Below are 20917 nucleotides of genomic sequence, written 5' to 3' on the forward strand. Positions count from 1 at the left end.
GAGAGCCAGACCACTGAGCTTGGCTCATCTTGTGCAAATGCAAGGTGATAAATCAGGCAAGCTTCTGGCCACAGCATCCTATGAGTTTTAAGACCGTGCCACGTTTCATGCCTGACTTTTCTCAATCCAGCGAGGCAGTTAGTAGCGGTGGAGGGGAGAGCGTCCTCCACGTGGGCATTTCTAGCCTCGCCGGAGACCTGACGCATGTCATCCTCTCCTTGCTGCAGGGTATCTACAGCTGCATCCACGGGGTGGCTATCGAGGAGCGCCAGTCCGTGATGAACTCCCCCACCGCAACCATGAACAACACTCACTCCAACATCCTGCGCCTGCTCCGCACGGCCAAGAACATGGCCAACCTGTCTGGTGTGAACGGCTCCCCCCAGAGCGCCCTGGACTTCATCCGGCGTGAGTCATCGGTCTACGACATCTCCGAGCACCGCCGCAGCTTCACACACTCTGACTGCAAATCCTACAACAACCCGCCGTGCGAGGAGAACCTCTTCAGCGACTACATCAGCGAGGTGGAGAGAACTTTTGGCAACCTGCAGCTGAAGGACAGCAACGTGTACCAGGATCACTATCACCACCACCACCGCCCCCACAGCATCGGCAGTGCCAGCTCCATCGATGGGCTCTACGACTGTGACAACCCGCCTTTCACCACGCAGCCGAGGTCCATCAGCAAGAAGCCCCTGGACATTGGCCTCCCCTCCTCCAAGCACAGCCAGCTGAGCGACCTGTACGGCAAATTCTCCTTCAAGAGCGACCGCTACAGTGGCCACGATGACTTGATCCGCTCCGACGTGTCTGACATCTCCACCCACACGGTCACCTACGGAAACATCGAGGGCAATGCCGCCAAGCGGCGCAAGCAGCAATACAAGGACAGCCTGAAGAAGCGGCCGGCCTCGGCCAAGTCCCGCCGGGAATTTGACGAGATCGAGCTGGCCTACCGCCGCCGGCCACCCCGCTCCCCGGACCACAAGCGCTACTTCAGGGACAAGGAAGGGCTACGGGACTTCTACCTGGACCAGTTCCGCACCAAGGAGAACTCCCCGCACTGGGAGCACGTGGACCTGACGGATATCTACAAGGAGCAGGGCGATGACTTTAAGCGCGACTCGGTCAGCGGAGGAGGGCCCTGTACCAACAGGTCTCACCTCAAACACGGGGCGGGTGACAAACACGGCGTGGTCAGCGGGGTCCCGGCTCCCTGGGAGAAGAACCTGGCCAACGTGGACTGGGAGGACCGCTCGGGCGGCGGCAACTTCTGCCGCAGCTGCCCGTCGAAGCTGCACAACTACTCCGCGTCGGTGGCCGGGCAGAACTCGGGCAGGCAGGCGTGCATCCGCTGCGAGGCTTGCAAGAAGGCAGGCAACCTGTATGACATCAGCGAGGACAACTCCCTGCAGGAGCTGGACCAGCCGGCTGCCCCTGTGGCGGTGACGTCCAATGCCTCCACCACCAAGTACCCCCAGAGCCCGACCAACTCCAAGGCCCAGAAGAAGACCCGGAACAAGCTGCGTCGGCAGCACTCCTACGACACCTTCGTGGACCTGCAGAAGGAAGAAGCCGCCTTGGCCCCGCGCAGCGTGAGCCTGAAAGACAAGGGCCGCTTCCTGGACGGGAGTCCCTACGCCCACATGTTTGAGATGCCAGCTGGCGAGAGCACCTTTGCCAACAACAAGTCCTCAGTGCCCACTGCTGGACACCACCACCACAACAACCCCGGCGGCGGCTACATGCTCAGCAAGTCGCTCTACCCTGACCGGGTCACGCAAAACCCTTTCATCCCCACTTTTGGGGACGACCAGTGCTTGCTCCATGGCAGCAAATCCTACTTCTTCAGGCAGCCCACGGTGGCGGGGGCGCCGAAAGCCAGGCCAGACTTCCGGGCCCTTGTCACCAACAAGCCGGTGGTCTCGGCCCTTCACGGGGCTGTGCCAGGCCGTTTCCAGAAAGACATCTGTATAGGGAACCAGTCCAACCCCTGTGTGCCTAACAACAAAAACCCCAGGGCTTTCAATGGCTCCAGCAATGGGCATGTTTATGAGAAACTTTCTAGTATTGAGTCTGATGTCTGAGTGAGGGAAGAGAGAGGTTTTAAGGTGGGTACGGGAGGGTGGGGCCGTGGGCGTGTGGTGCGCATGTCACGGAGGGTGACGGGGGTGAACTTGGTTCCCATTTGCTCCTTTCTTGTTGTTTTCATTTCTTGACGGAATCCTGGAGTTCTGATTCCTTCTAAGAGGGCAACCCTGGTGACCAGCCCCAGCCCTCCCCCGCCTTTCCAGTGCTCTCCTCCCTCTCCATCTGTCAGTCGTTCCCGTTCCCGGGAGGGAATCCGGTGGGCTCGCTCAGCACGGGAGGGCAGAGTGGAGAAAGGAGGTGGCTGCGTGCAGGCTTCCTCGGAGCACGGAAGGACTGTTTGCCACCCAACTTGGAGTGCAGCAGGGAGAGAGATACAAGGAGGCCACGTGAGCGCAGGATAGCTCTTCCCAAACTGATCTAGATGTTTAGGTGAGAAGGCAAAAGCACCCAAATGAGACCATTTGCCATACTGCCCGTGAATGCAAAGAGGCTTTTGCTAAATTCTTGTCACTTAGGTGGCATCCGTGTAGGGATCACGTGCCAAGCAGAGGGCAGGAGGCCATGTGTGTTTATATATAAGCCAAAAGAATGTTTCAATTGCACGAGACTCCGTGGTGGTGAACTGGAACCAAGGGTCTTTGGTAGGTGACGGAAAGCACGTCATAGCCATGTTCCGTGGTGCACTAGAGGCAAGAGAAGATGGACGACATGTGCATGTATGGCCATGTACACTTGTACGTGCATGTAGTCTACACGGGCATGTGGTCAGGGGCCTAGAAATGTAGAGAGGGCAACCTGGACTCCTAAAGCTGTTTCTTCCAACATCTCGAAGCGGTGTGCCTCTTTTGGCTTATATACAAACAGAGATGGTCCGATGCTACCTGAAGGTTGGCTGTCTCTCCCCTCCACCCTTCCTGAGTGAGGAGAATGGAAGTTCTTGACATGGACGATGATGCGGTCTAGAGAAAAAGGTGACGAACGATCCTACGAGAGCAAGGTGCAAAAGTCACTCCTCTGCGGTTCAACCAGTTTTGAACGAGAACTTTCCAGGAAGGCTGAAGGGAACGGGAAGCAGCCACGGCTCTTTTGCCCACACTCGAGAGCAAAAGATTCTATAAAAGCTTTCTTGAGCTTTTTAGACGCTGGCCAAGGTTTGGGGAGGAGCTACGTAAAGCTTTGAAGTATAGGGGAGTTGTTTATGGTCGGGTAAGTGAGAGAGGGGGATGTTTTCAATGCTTTGATCCCTTCTTACTTCACCTGGAGCTAGGAGAGCTTGCTCCACCAGAACTGATCACAACTGATCTGGAACAGACAGTCAAATGGCATGAGCTTGCTCTGTGAGTACAGCTCAGGAAACGTGGAGGGAAGGGAAGAGATTTGGAAGTGGAGAGGGTAGGAGGGGAGGGACTCCCCCACTACCCCACTGGGTCTGGCTCCCTGAGAATGTGGCATTGAGCCCAATGTGAACACTCTCAGTAGAAGCCCTTCCACCTTCCTACAGAACCTTCTTTCCCTCCCAGGTGTACCATTCAAGAATAAAAATATATATGTAAATATATATATGTGTGTGTGTGTGTGTGTATATATATATATATATATATATATATATATATATATACACACATATACATATATATTTAAAACTCCAGGGATGAGGGTACTGGCAGATGCAGTGCCCCCCTTCACTTGGAAACTTGAGAAGGGAAATGAATATTCGTCACTGCCGGTCCTGAAACTTAGGGAGGGGGTGTCCTGTGGGTCCGTTCCACTGTCCTGCCTTCCTCCCCTTACCCAGGCTGGCAGCCAAAGAGCCCCGGGTCTGTTTGGAAGCTTGACTGCAGGATCTCCATGTTGCACACAGGACACATAAACCAGAAAGGTGCTCATCCTCCTCTGGAAGGAAGCTGCCATGCCTCTTCAAGTCACACCCTCCAGGGCTGCTCTTTGCCTTCCTGTTTTGCCCTGACTCACCACCCTTCCTCCTTCCCTGCCCTTGACTGCTGTCCCCTGTCCTCCTCCTGGATTTTTACCTCAGTATCTTTCATTTTAAAGCCAACTGAAGGCCTTGTAAAGCTATGTTTTCTTTCTAAAACGAACCTGGGGGCAAGGGGCTGAACCTCTCACAGATTTGGAGAGAGGAGCACGGAGTGCTTTACCTTAGATTCAAGGAAAGACTTTGAGAGAGAGGACAGAGGGCGTGAGGCGTCTCCAGGAGGAAGAAGGAGAAGGGCCATATAAACATCGCTTCACCCTGACTCTGTCTGAGGTCAGGGGATCCTCCCCTCACTCTTCCTCTTACCTCACCCCTTTCAAATAAAAAACCAAACCAACTAACCTAGCGAACAGCAATCTAGAACAAAGGGGGCTCTGTCGGTCTCCACTGGTGACGGAAATCAAGATGGTGTTTATTTCATATGTAAATATTTTGTTTTCTAATTAATTTTGTATAGATAAAGTGTTCTCTTGTGAGTATTCAGGGTGTCGGGCTGGAGGGAGTGGGGTGGGGATGGGAATGAAGAGGGGAAAAGTGTTTTGTTATGGGTTTTCGTTTTCCATTGGGGGAATTGTTTTGTATGGCTTTTGCTTCAGGGCGTCTGGGGAAAGTGTATGTGACTGGAGGCCACTGTGGTGAAAATGCCAGGGAAAAGTAATCTGTGCCCACGCCTCCCCACCTCACCAATCTTCTTGGTCTGTGAGAAGTGTCCGTGCCCATCAGCCTGGGCTTGGCACTGGGTCCGGCTTGGCCCTAAGCAGAACCCAGGTCCTGCTCCTGTCTCCTAGGTAGACCGCGGATGACCAGCATTCCATGCAGAGTCAAGCTGGTGACACCACATTTGCCCTGTCGGCACCTAGGGTAGGAAAGATTCCAAAAAAGGGCTTAAATCAGAATTGAGGTCAAATTGACCCTCAATCCTGATGTGGCCGAGAGGTTTCAGGAAGCTCAGTCCTGAGAAATCTCCCAGAAGCCCCCTTGTGATGTTTAACAACCATATCAAAGCCAATTCTTTTCTTCCTAGTACCTGAGTGCTGGCAACCTCCCTACGCCCTCCCTCACTCCTTAGGTGTCAGCACTGCAAGCACACCCAGAAAATTCCCACAAAGTCTACTTTTTGAAGCATGTGATATCTGGTGACAGGGAGGCAGCACTGGATACATGTCTTACAAATATGCATGCTTTTCTAGAAAAGATGACCAGATCTGCTCCAAAAAAAAAAAAAAAAAAAAAAAAAAAGATGACCAGATCTGCCCATAGAAAGATTGCAGAAGTCGGTTTTAGACGTAGAAGGGTGGGTATGTGAGGGACGGTGCCGATAGTGACTTTATTTTGCCCTGTCCTCGTTTCTGCCCTCAGGAAGGTGCTATTTGCCTTGAGCCAGGGATTCATAACCTGACCTTGGGTTATTAACCAGACAAACAGAGTTTCTTTCACTGGATTATTTGTTTTGTGAAGGGTGGCAGCCTCTCTCTATCTACCACGGGATGAAATGTCCAAATCCGTTTACGCAAGACGTTACATCATATTTGGTCCTATCCTCCCATCATTGAAAGCTGTCAGCTGGATCGTTTCATTTTTCTAAACCTTTTCGTTGGGCCCCTTGGTCACTTCTCTTCAGCTGGATGCTTGAATTGGGACCAAATAAAGTATTCGTGGCCTGCTCAAGAAAGCTTAAAGAAGGGAAGGCCAAGCAGTGTCGAGTTCTAGATATTACTTCATTCCAAAATAACAAGCTAGTAAAATTGCATGAGGATGAATTCAGCAGTAAGCCCCATCCATTCCACACTGGGCCTGGACAAAGACCCAATCTGCCCAAAACTGAGATTCCACAGACACCCTCGAGAGCACCAATTGTTCCAATTTTCCTCAGAATCCATGCTTTCTATCTTTGGTGTCCTCTGTCATTCCCTTCCACCGGAAAGTGGGTTGGTGGCTCTGATCCTGTATCCTCTCAGTGGCAATGCTTAAATCTTAGCATTGCCACCAACCTCAGCTAACGTGCCCCTTGAATTTGCCCGAGTCAAGAATGCGCACACCCTTCAGAGTGATGCATGTGCAGTGGATCTCGTAATTTCAAAGTATGTCACTGTGTATCCTCAGCCAGAACGTGGGAGACCTCCTTGATGTGGATTCCCCCGTCCTGGCCACAGCCATGTTGTGATTGGGGGAAAAAGAATCCCAAGTGATTCCATTAAGTGTTGGTGGTGTCAGTAGTGCCCAAACGCATGTGTAATGTGATAAAATAGGAGTCTTCTATACAATTAGGTGAATATCACCCGCCCAGTCTTCCGTGGCCATCGGGAGTTGCCCAAGGGGGGAATTCTCCGCGTGGGAGGTGAAGAAACTATTACCAAAACTGCAGCGTGCTGGTCACCTGCACATCTCACTTAAGAGCTAGGGTTTCTTTGTTTCTGTTTTTTTTGTTTGTTTGTTTGTTTGTTTGTTTGGTGTTTAGTTAGTTCCAGATTTAGGGACAGAATAACCAGATGGTTTGGGCAACAGCCTTTGGAAAAAGCTATTCCAGAACTCACTGTATTCTTTTAATCCCCTTCTCTTTAAGAAAGCCCTGTCGTTGCTTGACGCCCTGTGTGTGTCTGTCTGGTGTGTTAGGAGTGATTCCCGTGTGTGCATACATGATGCAGCTGCATCATTGGTGAATGCATTGGGCATTTCCAGCCATTGTGGCCATAACTTCTGTGCTTTCTGAGCCCAAAACCATATAAGAAATGTGTGCTCAGTAGACCGCCAGACACTTCGGTAGAGCATTTGCTTTCTTCACCTGAGTGTCAGGGACTCTCCGTTCTGTCTAAGGAACTGATTGTGGATGATGAACAGCTAAAAGTGGACAGTTCTAATGGAATGGGCCTGGCCTTACAAATGGTATATGATCCATGGTGTGGCTTCAGAGGTCCTGAGAGGACCTTTCCTTTTCATTGCCCACCCCACTTTCAACTACTGGCTTCCTACACAGACGTACTCTTCTAGCACTGAGCTGCTCGTCTGTCATGTAAATGAAAACAGTCCCAGGAAGGGTGACATATTAAGCCATATTAGAGATTTATACATTTAAACACCTAGTTTACATTAGGAGTCTCATCTCTTTTCCTGGGACGATAATACAGGAGAAGATAGTAAGATACAAGAGAAGGGGGAGAGAGCAAAGAACACAGAGAGTAACAGAGAAGGGAGTCAAAATACAGGTTCCAGAATATAAAGACATTTAAACCATCTCATCTTCCACCTGCTTTTATTTAAGGCTCATGTGTTGTAAGAACAGGACTCCTAGCTAGGAATTATTTTTAATAAGCGGTCACATGAGCGTGTAGTTTGTGAATCTTAAATTCATTATCTTGTTGGGCAGATGAAGAACTGTGAGTCTTCCTGTAGAAAATGGAAGGCTGGCGCTTCTCCTCCTGTATAGGTGACTGAGTAGGCAGCTAGAACGATCAAATCGAATCAGTGGTAAGATGACAAAAGTACTGCACTTATCTGTCCTCTGTCCCGGTTCAATTACTCTTCCAATGTAGCACTTGTTCTATGTTCTGTGTGTCCTCACTGCCATAGGGGGTGCCCAGTGATATCTACGCACACTAACTGTTAAGGAGCCACCATACTACCAAGTGCTACTTAACCAGTGGGCAGTTCTTTCCTAGACGTATCAGATATTTGGGACACCACTAAGATGTAGATTCATCAGTCTGAACATGTCTAATGCCAGTCTAGACCTAGGATTCCATGCTAGTTTGGGGTTCCAATAGAGTATATAACATCACAGGATATCTGAATGCATCCCACCTCTATCCCATGCCAACCGCATTGACTCAACCACACCAGAGCCCTGTGGATTCTATCACTTAAAGTATCTACACCTATCTATTCTCATGACAAAAAACTATCCCCTGCAAAAAAAAAAAAAAAAAAAAAATGGAAGCCAATGCTATTTCCATGCCTTGGAGACATTAGTGAAGTCTGAAGACTCTAATTTGCAATATTGAAGCAAGGAAAAAGAATTTTGTCCAAAGAATGATGGGTTAGGACAGCAGTACTGGGAATGAGTGGGAAAAGTTAGAAACCATCCCTATTTCTCTGCCAGGATGTCCATTTGCATCCATCTTACAGCTCATCACAGGGAGTTTCTGGCACTGTTCTGTGCTTTAAAACATAATTGCTGGTGTGATTACAGGGGTGAGGACTCCTGATGAGAACTGAAGGTGGCAAGCAGAGTGGATGAGTAGAATCCCCCATAGCCTTGGGACTCTGGTGTGTAGAATCCGTGTTCTGGCAATGGAAACAAATGGAAACTCAGCGCAGGGATTAAGGGTAAAAGCGCAACGCGAAGCCCAATTTAAAACGGTTATTTTCAAGATTTGGTTTGGTTTCCACACTTCAAACCTGAACTCTCTTTATTTTTAATTATTTTAATAGCGTTATGATGTAGGGGGTGACGCAGATTCCAGTACTATGCAGGAGACAAAAATAAAAGCTCTAATTAAATATGTTAATTTCAATTAAACCAGTATCTATTGAGCAGTACAAACGATGCCCCTGGGCTGGTACTGTGACGAATATAAAAGATTTCCAAATGGAATATATTATACTCGCATATAATATATGAATGCAAAAGTATCAAATATTTAAATGTATGTATTATGTTTGTATAAATAGATATGCATAAATCAGTATACTTATACATGCAAGTTTTAATTTTTTCTGGTGTCAGGGTGTGAGTCAAAGATATTCTCCATTATGTGATTTAAAAAAAAAAAAAAAAAACCGAGAATTTGGTTTTTCCCTCCCAACCCCGGCCGGGGCTTTTTTTTTTTTTTTTTTTTGAATCATTCCACCTCCTGGTCTGAAGCTCTGAATTCTCTCTCTGACCACAACCTTGCAGTTTCTGTATCTTACCTACTTCCCTTCACGCTCCCTGTGCTGTTCTGCTCCATCAACTGCTCTGGCTGAAGTTCCTCACCTCTTTGGTATCGCCCCATGCTCTCTGCAGCACTGGCTTCTGCCTCTTGCCTTGTCACACCTGGTTGCTTTTCCAACTCTGCATCCCCCCCCCCCCGCCCCCGTCATCCATTCCCCCTGTGAGAACGGAGGGTCTTCCACCTGTGCCGAGGGCACAGATGCCATCCGTTTGGTGCCCCCTGAACCCTGCCCCGCTTGGACATCTTTTTTTATTTCTCCAGTGTTGACTCCATGTCCCATCTGCCAAGTGGTTGTGAAACTTGGTTTCCATTTTTCCTTTCATCCTTAACTCCTGTCTCCCAAACGTGGTCTTTCCTACTGCATTGCTGAGAAAAGACACCTGATTTCTTGAGTCCTCACATGACCAGTCCTCTCCATTTCTAAATTCCTGCTGTCTTTCATTCGTCTTTTCCATCCTCCCTCTCAGCCCAGTGCTCCCCACCCCGGTGCTCCGATGCCTACCCTCTGACCCGTCCTGAGGTCCACTCCAGCCAGCAGTACCTCCCTTATGGGCTTTTCATCTCTTCCACACGTGCCTACCACTATCTCTAAGTCTCCCCGTCCTACCACCATCTCTAAAAGCAAATCTCTCCATCTATTTAAACTCTTGGATTCCTGTCCTCTGTTTTATCTTTTCACTTTCCAAACATCCCAAAAATGTAGCCCGTCTTTCTTCACTTCCTCACCTAATAATGCTCATGGCTTAAGCTTTAAGAGTGGGCTACGCTCTGCCACTCTACCAAAACTGTTCTGGCAACATTCCAGTGAACTTCTTGTTACAGAATCCAATGACCCTGTCCCCCCACCGCTAACCTAAATTTACCATTGGGAAGCAGCATGTGCTGGCTTTAATCTTAGCCCTCTGGTCCTCTCTCTCTGTTCTCTGGCTGGTTCCTGCTCTTCCTCCTATGCCCTCAGCGTTGACTTGCCATGGTGTTCTGAGCTTGACCCTCTCGCCCTCTTTATCGCCATGCTTCTGTAGCAATGTTTCTTTCTTTCACCACTTTGACGACTCTCTGGGGATGGATTCCAAATCTTCTCACCTACACTTTCCTTTTCATTTCCTCTTAATGCAGATATTTCCGTTCACCTCCTGGACGATTTCTTGTTGAGTCAAATACCCAAGGCAATCCCTGCAAACGAACTTAATCACCAGATTCCCCCTTCTGGTTAATGGTTCCACTGTTCCTTCTGTCAACAAACTAAAGCTTTCCAGACACTTTGCCTCCTCCGTTTCCCTCATCTTACACAGCTAATCATCTGGAAAGCCTGTAAATTCTTGCCCCCAAGGATTTCCCAATCTCCCCATTTCATTCAGGTCCTTCCATCTAGTCGGGATGATTTCAATATCTTTTAGCATTTTCTAAGTTTTTATATTTGAATCTCTTCTCAGTGTTCACTTCCTATTAAATCATGCCATTCTCCAAGTGAAAAAAAAAATTCCAATGGGCTGTACTTCCCACGATCCAGCAGGAAGAATAACTTCTTATAATTTGCCAGTGTGTGTGCCTGTGCAACAGATAAGCTGAATCACACGTTTTTGTCTTACCTTTCCGATACTGACTTTTTCCCCCATGTGTTTTTTCTTGAACTGCTTCCTTTGCCCCAAATTCTCTCCTCCCTCTCTCCCATCTCACTCCCTTCTTGCATAATATCCATCTCTCTATGTACAGATCTTCAAAGAACAGAACAAATGTACCACATGTCTACCTTCCTTCATCCAGAAAAACTTACAAATATGCCTTTTGTGAATGTCCATAGCACTTTAATTGTATCTCTCTAGTGATATCTGTTGCAGACCATCTTATTTTATGGTTACTTAATTATACATCTCATCTCTCCTGCTAGATTATAAACTCCCTGTGGTGGTCAGGGGGCATGCATTTATTCATCTTTTTATCTCCTGTAGTACCTACCAGTGTATCTTCCAAATGGAAAGTACTTGTAAATATTTGGTATTATAAATTATAATTGAAAAGAAGTCACTTTATTTTGCCCACAGGATACTTGAATCTGCAGTAAAACCTAAGGATCAGTCCCTCCACATTTCTGTATTTCTGCGCCTACCTACAATTACAGCAATATGCTGAATGTATACATGTTCATGTTAACTATTATTTCAAATGGGAATTTGGATTTTTTGAGGCTCTGCCTTGCTCTGTGAAGTTACTCTGTGGCTGTTTTATGGTTAGTAGTACTTGGAATACTACATGCATACCAACGAAATAAGTGGCAGAGGGAGAGATTATGGAGGATATTGATCACCTGTTAGGTATCAGGAGCTTTCAGATGCTTTGAGTGGGGCTTGTCTCCAGATACTTCACTCCTGGACTGAGTCTCTAACAACCTGACCTATGCTGGCCTTGATGTGGTTTTCATGCAATCTGTAGCCATTTTTTTTTTTTGAAACTTGCGTACCAGAAGGATCTTGTCACAATTCAGGCTCAGTAATCACACGGTTTTATGGACCCTAAGTGTGGTCCAGTAGGACCCTAAGTAGGTCCAGTAGGACTTAGGGAAACTGTGCTGCTCATGACCTGTCTTGGTGATCTCTCTTTCCTGCACGCTTTGTCTTCTTACCATATCTGAGGCTTTGTCTATAGGACTACTTCCCTCAAAGGGAAGTTGAGTGTTGAAATAATTGAGCACTTTGTTTCTGATCTGTGTACTGCAAGTGAAAGCAGGCTAGAATTTGAATGAGCTGACTTAGAATTCTAACGCAATCCTTTCTCTCTAAATGTGAAGGGATTCATTGCATTAGAGGAAGACAACATCACCTCTAACCATATGACTCTCTTGTTCCTTTATTCCCAGAGCCCTATTCACGTCCTCCCTGCCTCTGTGGTATGCCACTAAGCAGTCTGTCTTATTCCTTGTAGTCTGTGTGAGCCTGTGTTTGTTCCCCAAAAGAACCTCTTGGAGCTGGTACTGTCCTTTCTTTCACTTATAATGTTTCCTTCCCCTGGCCAGCTTCGTCTGTAAATCTCATTATGTCATTGGTCAGGAATTAATCTCCTTTGGGAGGCATCTTCTGCCATTGTGTGCTAATTTAAAGCATACTATAGAGAACTGGACTCAAATAAGTTACAGGCTCTGACAAGTCTCTTCTTCAAAAAAGTGAACAAAGTCCATTCTTCATTGAGACAGGAGGGAGGTAGAGGCATTGTGGTTGGCAAGATGGGGCAAAGCGTGGCAACTTGGGAGGCACCCTGATGAAAATTAAAATGTAAGTCTCGAGGGAGAATTTTTCTTCTTGAAAGTCCTGTTAGGTCTAGATAGTCCTGCTCCTGGAAATGGGGTAGTTAACATTTTAGAGCAAAATCCCCCTCTGTGTGTGTGTGTGTGTGTGTGTGTGTGTGTGTGTGTGTATTTCATTTCTCATCTAAAAAATTTACACACACACACACACACACACACACACACACACACCCCAGTGAAACAAATTGTCTGATAATAGGTAGAACGGTAGGAAGACACCATCCTCATAATGGACATTCATAAATTGTTGTTAGACCAATGGAATGAAAACAAATCCAGGACATGATAATATATCCAGGAGGCAATTTTACCCAAGAGGTATTCGTGTCAATTTTTTTCCCTGTAAATATCTGAGACATTAAGGGAGGGTAGGAGGAAGGAAAAGGATAGGAAGTCTACAGTGGAGTTTCCCTTCATGTCACAAAGCCAGGAGCCTGCACCCAAGTCTCTTGGGTCTCCCTTGATTACTGGTTTTTGATGCTAGCTTCAGAAAAGGGCAAGACCGAAAGCTGATGACCTTCCAGATGTCTGTTCCTTTAGTCCCCGGGAGTGAAAGCTGACGCAAACTTGGAGCTTATTTCCAGGGTATTGGACTGAGGGCAGAGTTACACCTGCCGTTCCCCATTTTCACTTGTAACCCGAGATGCAGCAGAAAAGGAAACAAATTTTTAAGAAAAAATTTTAAAGCCCCTTCTGGGGACCACCTTCATGCTCATGTGTGGACTGGAAGTTGTTTGCTCCAATGTCAAAAATACCAGGAAAGGTAACAGCTGCCCAGGGCACTGCCAGGAAAGCAAGAACCACATCATACCTGCCTTCAGCTGTAACTGTGCCCACCAGTGGTGAGTGCGGAACCTGGACCCAACCGCATCCATGAGATCCTGAATGTCCGCAGGCAGTCAGGCCGCATGTCAGGCCTGAGCCAGTGCTTAGGCGTGTCCCTCAGACGACAGCACCCAGAGAGGCCCTGATCCTCACCTGAGTAGAGAGGAAGCGACCCCGTCACACCACCCTTCCCCACAGAATCTAAGCCACCAGGCTGTGATTCTGTCTGTCCTCGTATTAAGAGACTCTCAGTCTCTGAGATCTGACAGGAGTTGAGCTTCAGGGAATGTGGCCACAGGAATGTGAAATGTGGTGAGCTGCCTTTTCTCTTAGATAAGGTTGTTATCTGTTTCCAAAGGGGACGTTTAAAAAAATAAATAAGGCATGCCTACCTGAAACCTCAGTCGTATTCAGAATAGTCTGTGTAGTTAACTCCCAATGTCACGGTCACATTGTAATTTATCATTTTCTTTTGAATTCAAGGGCTATTTTAATATTCCCTTTGGCTGCAACAAGAACCATGTGTAAACCACAGTCTGGGCCATAGTGCTGCCTCTGTCTGAGCTGTGCCCTCAGTAACTTCTGCATTGCTTCCACATGGTGACCTGGACAGCACAACTGGACCTGATCTGATCTCTTTGCCATGAGCTCCCTCAATGCGTGTGCACCTCCCCAGTTCACACACACTGCTTGTGTGCGCACACTTCTAACAGATTCCAAATTGCCAATTTCAATCACCTTACGGAGGAACAGGGATACATCCTTGGGAGATAAAAAGCGCTCATTTAGAACTGGGTGGACATATTCTGCTTTATCAAGCTAGTGTTTTCTCTCTTGTTCTACCTAGCCTGTGGATCCACTGACAGCTCAAGGTTTGGCAGAATATCCAGACTTTATGTGAAAGGAGCATTCTGTTTGTGATGGAATAACCTAGTCGTCCTGTGGTTTGTCCCTGTTTTACCCTGTGGAATTCGTGTGGAACTCTGATGTCCTATTGATGGATCGGTGCTAGGAAGATGGAGAAGCAGAAGCCAGTCTCCCCAAGGACAGATAGTCCTGTTACTTAGATACATACTTACCCATATGTGCCCACATCTCTTCTTGACGACACTATGAGCAGGGTAGAGAGGTCTATCCTCACTGGGGACAGGAATAGCAATATGTGCCTTGGGAGATTCACAAATTTTTCTTCTTCCAGGGTCAGGAGCAGGGAAAATATCAAGACTTCATGTCCGTAGGAAGAAAGGAGACTAGAGAAGCATCCAGATAGAATTCTTACTGAGAAAAACATGAAATATTGACAGTACCCTTTCTTTGATGCAAATGTCATTGGAAGACAACCAGGACTCATACAGCTTTGTCTCCCTCATCCACTTACTATCTCTGACATTCTCTTACTGTTCTTTCTCAGTCTAGAGATCCAGAAGTATTCCATGTCCTGAATGATGCACACATAACACTCAGAGGGCACAGAGCTTGAACATGTGCATCGTGTTTAATGCTTCCAAGCCAGAGTCCAAAAAGCCTAGCTCCGTCAGCCCCACTGTCCTTTAATGACTGAGGACAGAGGTTGCTTGTGCATCCTGGGTACTTTGGATCCCAGAAGAGAGAACAACTTTGTTACTACATTGCTCCACTGATCAGGGCAATTACCTTGGTTATTTCTTGGTAACAGGCACAAGAAATGGAGCAGCAGAAATTTGAAGCGTCTTTGCTTGATCATTCTGAATTATGTAAAAACGACCTGAGCTATGGCAGTTTCTAGCCTGCTACCCGCTCCTTGGGGGACAGAGTTTCTAGGGTCACCAGCAACCCATTTAGTTGGCCACCATATTTAGCCTATGGTGCATTCTGAGTAAATCAAATTTCCTTGGTTTGTGAATGTGGGATAATTTACCATAACCCCTTCTTCCACATAGCCTCCTTTGGCACGAAAATATGATCACCTTTTAATTTTACAGATGAAAAGTTTGAAGCACAGCAACATTTTATGATTAGTCAAAACTAAGGTTATTTAGGAAATTCTTTGGCAGAACCAAAGGTTGTCTGAAATTCCAACCCTCATCCTAACTCACTGGGTAATGCTACCTGAATTGTCCACCCTCACCCTTTGTTAAGCACCTAACAGTGGAGAAAAATCATTAAATCCAGGCAGCTGATTTATCCAGATCTTTCCCATGGAAATTTGTCTTCTTTGTAGACCCGTACACACACACACAGTCCAGAGTCCACATGAGTCTACAGAGACAAGTCAAAGAGGTAAGAACAGGGCAAGAACTTTGAAAATGAGAGAGAGGTAGAAAAGTTTCTGTAACGAGGAAAAGTTGAAGGCCAAACGAGACAAATGTCTTTGGATTTTGTAGAGTAAGGCAATGTGAATAATTTTATTATTATTAAACATGTTTTATGTGGCATGTAACCCACATAAATAAAAACCTTAAGGAAAACTGAGGCAGAGGATTTCTTGCAAAGTGTTAACATGGGGAAGAAAGTTTTCAGGAATGTGTGTGTGAGGAAATCAAAATACTCTAAAGATATCAGCAGTTTTGGTCAGCCCACAGGAGGGAACCTCAGGGGAGAGCCCCCAAGAGCCTTCTTCTGGGTTCCCCTATAATTTAGCCAAACACAGCAAGCCCGATTCCAATATTAAGGCATGAATTTGTTCAGGAAACAGAAGTAGAAGTATATGGAAGTTCACATATACAATGAATTCAGAGGAAGGCCCTATATCCCCTAGATGCACAATCATTATTGCTTGCCTAAAGCATGAAGAAGGGAAGTGTGGGCATTGCAAAGACCAATAAAGTTCTCCTGAGAATCATTACGAAATCTTGGTTTTGTCCCAAGATTATAATAGTTAATTCTTTAAGGCATCCTGAACCCAGGGAACCCTGCAACCATTTCTCCTGCAGTTTACTTGTTCACTGATGAATAATACCAAGCTCAGGAAGTTATTATTAGTCTTTCCAAAGAGGATAGTGTCTTTAGTTTAATCTTGCCACAGAACTGGTTTTAGTTCATGTACGGAGAGCATTCTGCTTATACCAAGAACAGTAAAAGAGCTCGAAGTTTCTTACCTCGATGTGGATTTTTTTTTAACTTCATCGGATCATCCTGTCCCCAGAGGGAAGACAGGACAGGAAGTAGGAAGATGGAAAGGTCCTTAAATGGGTGAGTGGGGAATCCTCTATGTAGTCAATTATACAGTGTAGTCATTCCCAGAGGCTGCTTCAGGAACCTGGTTTCAGGAAAGAATATGGGCTTAGAGAGGAGGTAAGTGTTATTCTCATGTAGAGGGATGATGTAGAGGAGGGTACTAGAATCTTCCTTAAAGTCAAAGTTTAGAATTCAGCCATTTACAAATATCCTTTCTCTACTTTTCGATTCTCCATATGCCACATGAAATCATGATGGTATCGTAGCAAACTAAGAGAGGGGTCAGGGTCATTCTATCTTGACTCCACAGTGACGTCATCCTTCACATGAGTGCCATTACAGATACGTGGGTCGTGGCGCTTGTAACATCAATGATGTAACGTGGCCAACCACTGGTGAGCATGTAGAGCATCATAATCCCATGAGATGACCATTGCCTGTTATGCTACAGCGATAGCCTTTGGGGTGGGGGGAGATAAGAGGATTCGTGGGGGCATAAAGGCATAAAATAACAGAATTATTCAGTGGAGCTATTGTGCTCAGTATCAAGATTATAACAGAAATGAAGAAGATAACCTGAAGCATAGCTTGAAAGGATGGCTTGATAAAATCCATATCTGCGTAAGACTGAAGCTGCCGACGGTATACAGAAAATGAGGGTACTTTCCCATTTGTGGTAGATTTTAGTGGTCCTGGGTGCTAGGTATTTTATGGAGAGGCAGACAAAAGTTAAGTCAATTTCCGACCCCAGGAATTCCTACTGAGCAGCAGCCTCTGCATGTCACTGAGATGGGAGCAAGATGTAATTCCTCTCATATTGTGACTTTGATTTCTCTCCAAGCCAGGCTTGTCCGTTTGGTCATTGGCACCTGGGCAGCTCACACCTCTCCTTGACCTCTTGCTTTCTGTTGCTTACATGAAAGAATAATCTGCATAACCCTGTTGGGGTAAAGCCTGGTAGACAGAAAGATAAATGAGACCAAGAACAAAGCTACTCTCTTCTGGGGCCGTTATTGTTGTTTTCTGGTAACCTTCGTTTCTTTTTCGCTTCCTTTGTCACATCGTGGGGGAAATCTACTTGGCCATCACCAATCACACATCCTACTGGCAAAGTTTGCTATGGAAGTTCATAAGGAAATTTACTCCTCGCCACTTGGGGAGTTCTGTTCTCTCCCCTAGAGTCACCTCTTCTTCCTTTCCTGGCTGCCATGATTCCAAAACAAGTTTTAGTGCTTGGTACTGAACAAAGAAAATAATAGCTGTAACAGGAAATAGGCCCAAATACCTATGTCTCTGGCAATTTCAGTGTAAGTTTTAGCATTGAACCTTCCAGGTTCCTCACACGGCAACTCTTCTCGCCTCTCGGTCTTCCTGGCAGCTCTCCTGGTTCCTTGTCATGATTTTGTTTCCCTCCTCTCCTCCTTTCCTATGACGGAGGGATGTGTTCCTTAAGATGCAGTATTATCTAAACTGTTAGATTGTTAAAGCAACTCTTGGTGATTTCTCGCGGTTTTCTCAGTATTTTAACTTGGGAAGATAGAGAAGGTAAAAAGGAGAATGATAAGCAAACAAGAAAGGCCATAGTACCAGGTGCTTCAACTCAAGGTCAAGTGCTGGGAAATGGTGTGCCCTCAGTGATAGCCTGCAGTTCTACCAGTGGAGAGGGGTGTGCTTTGGAATTTTAAGCAATCTCTGTGAGAATGTGCACCAGGGCTTTGATTGAGGTGCCTGTCGTGTATATGGAGGCATTTTGTGGTTGTTACTGTCTTCTCTCTTTTTTATTGTTTCAAAGCACAACCCCTGTGTGATGTGGGATGTTCAGATGTCAGTCTGAACGCGCTAGTGACATGACAGTACCCTAAGGTCACAGAGTTTCTAAGTCTCTCACCCAATGAGCTGTTGTACATTATATTTTTAAGCATTTCTATCGTGTCTCCTTTGGAATGAGAGAGAGAAAAGTGAAATAGGAAACGGATTCAGTCACGAGTAGACAAAGAGCTTTACTCTGAAAAAAATGCTCCTCACTGAGCTTAGAAATGTTTAAACGCAGTGAAGGGAGAACTCAGGGTAGAATGGTTTGGGGGTGAAGAGATGATGACACCAACATCCAGGTGCTGTGGTCTAGTCCATAAATGATGTGTTTGCTGCTCCCTATGAGCTCTGGCAGAGGAGAAGCTTTGCTGCTATTGATTGTGCAAAACATTGGCAACAGAATAACTTTAGAAAGAGGCACAGGCTTCCTTCCAGGAAGACATTGATAAGCATTGCACCTTAACTTTTCAAAAATTCATCTACAGACCTTTAGGGCAGCTTCTCTCAAGTGGTTTTCATTCTCCAGTCAAGAATATTTTGAGTAGAAGAGCCTTAGACCCATTATGATTACATTTACTTAAATTGGGAAGCCAAAGGGCACTGTGAAGAACAAAATATATCAGGGGAATAGAGTTAGCTGAACCTTTTTTTCAATTTTGGAATGATTTTGGATCACAAAGTTAGGTCACCTCTGAGAGAGAAAACCTTTTAAATAAAATTATTTCTTCTCTTCCCCAGTGAAAACACCAGGTTTCTAATCTGATTACTATTTACCTCAGGAAGGAAATTGGTAGATTAGATTACAAATAGGCATTTTATGGATTGATTTAATCCTGAGTCTTACACATATTAACATGGATTTTACCAACTCAGACACATGATCTTTTAAGCCATAAAATATTATTAAAGGGCAATAGATCATATGGTCTAAGCAAACCAGAAAGGCTAAGATGTTAAGTAATCTTCCCAAATATTAGAATCTCTATAAATGCTATTGTACCCACAATGGATTTAGGACTTAGAAAACAGAAGGAGAGGGGGAGAGAGCCATTGAGTGAGACTCAAGGTCATTTCAGTTCTTAGTTATTAAAAAAAAAAGTAGCAAACCCAAGGAGAGTTCTCAAGTCAGAATGTAAATTCTACTCTTGTCATTTAGGAATCTGGTTAAAGTTTAAAATAAATACTCAGATTTTTTTTTCCCTCAAAGTCTTCTTTTTGGGAGATTTGGCCTGTAGGAGCATGTTTTACAAAGATGGTTTATTCACACACTGCTATTTATTGAATAAAAAGCACATGCCAGGGATATAGAAGTGAACAACATGAAGTCCATACCCTCATGAAGCTTCCGTATTTATGAGAGGACATAGACAATAAATACATAAATTTCATGTCAGATACTTCAAAGTGCCACAGAGGAAAAACAACGCAGATTAAGGGGGGTAGGATATGGGTATGGGTTGCTACTTTCTGTAGGATGGACAGAAAAAGTTTCTATAAAAAGGTAACATTTGAGCAATGGCCCCAATGGGAGTAAACTGTGGGGCTTTCTATATGAAGAGTTTTTCAGGCAAAGAGAAAGCAACTGCAGAGACCATGAGGTCAAACCACATGCTTGAGATCCTTGAGGAAGAGCCGGGTTGCCAATGAGTGAGGAGAATATGAGAGAAGAGGTCAGAGAGGTGGTATTGACACACAGGACTTGTAGGCCAGTATTAAGGGCTTTTACCAAGAGCAAGCTGAGAAGTCACTAGAGGATTCTGAGTTGAAACTGATAGGACCCGACTTCCATTTTAAAAGACGCACGGTGATAGCTGTGTTGAGAGTATACCATGAGCGCATAGGCAACAAGCGAAGCAGTGAGACCGGTTAAGAAGCTATTGCATTAATCCAGGTAAAAGATGACAGTGGCTTGGACCATAGTGTTAGCAGAGGTGGTGAAAAAATGGTCGGGTTCTGGAAATATTTTGAAGGTTTTGTTGTATTAGACATTAAGTAAGAGAGAGAGAAAAAAAATCAAAAATGACCCTAGAATTTTTGGAGTCAACTACCAGTTTGGAACGTTTGGAGTCACCATTAATCAAATGGAAATCCTATAGATAATGCAGATTGGGGAAGAGAGCCTTATAGTAGGTTTAAAATGTCCATCAGACACCTAAGTAGAAATGCTGATTAGGCTATTGGATATATGAGTCTGGAGTTTAGGGATGAAGTAGAGCCTAAAGATATAAATTTGGAATTCATAGGCATTTGGATGGTATTTGAAGCCATGAGACTGGATCCAGGGAGTGACTAAACAGAAGAGAGTCCCTGGGCCAGAGCCTTCAGAGATGAAGAGAAAGCAGTACTGGGAGGACCAGCCAGGAGCAAATGGAGGAGTAGAATAAGATTATCTGGGAACACGGAGGTCATTTTACTGATAAGCTGAGAAAAAGCTGTATCAGTGGACAGGTGGGGACATAGGCACGAAAGTGGTGGGTTCATGAAAGAATGGGAGGAGAGGAAATGGAGACAAAAAGAACTACCAACTCTCTTAGGAGTAAAGAGAACACAGAAATAGCAGGAGGTGGTAAAGGCTGTGAGGTCCAAGAAGGGATTTTTTTTTTTAAGATGGGAGAAATAACAGCCTGTGTATGGCTGACCAGAATGACCCAGGGGAGGGGACACTTGCTGGAATGATGTCTTTGATGAAATGAGAGCGGGTGAGATCCAGGGCACAAGTGAGCAGTGACTTTAGGAGACTAACCAGGTTGTTAGAGTAATAGAGTAGTGACCTTGGACACATGCCTAAATTGGTTGGTAAATGTGATGGTG

At 45.6% G+C, this 20917-nt stretch overlaps 1 protein-coding gene across 2 annotated transcripts in view; it reads left to right on the plus strand.

The window, feature by feature from the left end:
* The window catches only part of GRIN2B (glutamate ionotropic receptor NMDA type subunit 2B), a 431156-nt gene extending 411046 nt beyond the window's left edge, over nucleotides 1-20110 (plus strand). For both annotated transcript variants that reach the window (XM_040488859.1, XM_040488860.1), the window contains one exon: nucleotides 228-20110. In XM_040488859.1, coding sequence (XP_040344793.1) covers nucleotides 228-2087 — 1860 coding nt within the window. In that variant the 3' untranslated portion in view covers nucleotides 2088-20110. The remainder of the gene's footprint in view (nucleotides 1-227) is intronic.
* The last annotated feature ends 807 nt before the right edge of the window (nucleotides 20111-20917 follow it).

This window comes from Herpailurus yagouaroundi, unplaced genomic scaffold (genome assembly GCF_014898765.1).
Source record: "Herpailurus yagouaroundi ecotype Mexico unplaced genomic scaffold, PumYag 166, whole genome shotgun sequence".
Taxonomy (NCBI): domain Eukaryota; kingdom Metazoa; phylum Chordata; class Mammalia; order Carnivora; family Felidae; genus Herpailurus; species Herpailurus yagouaroundi.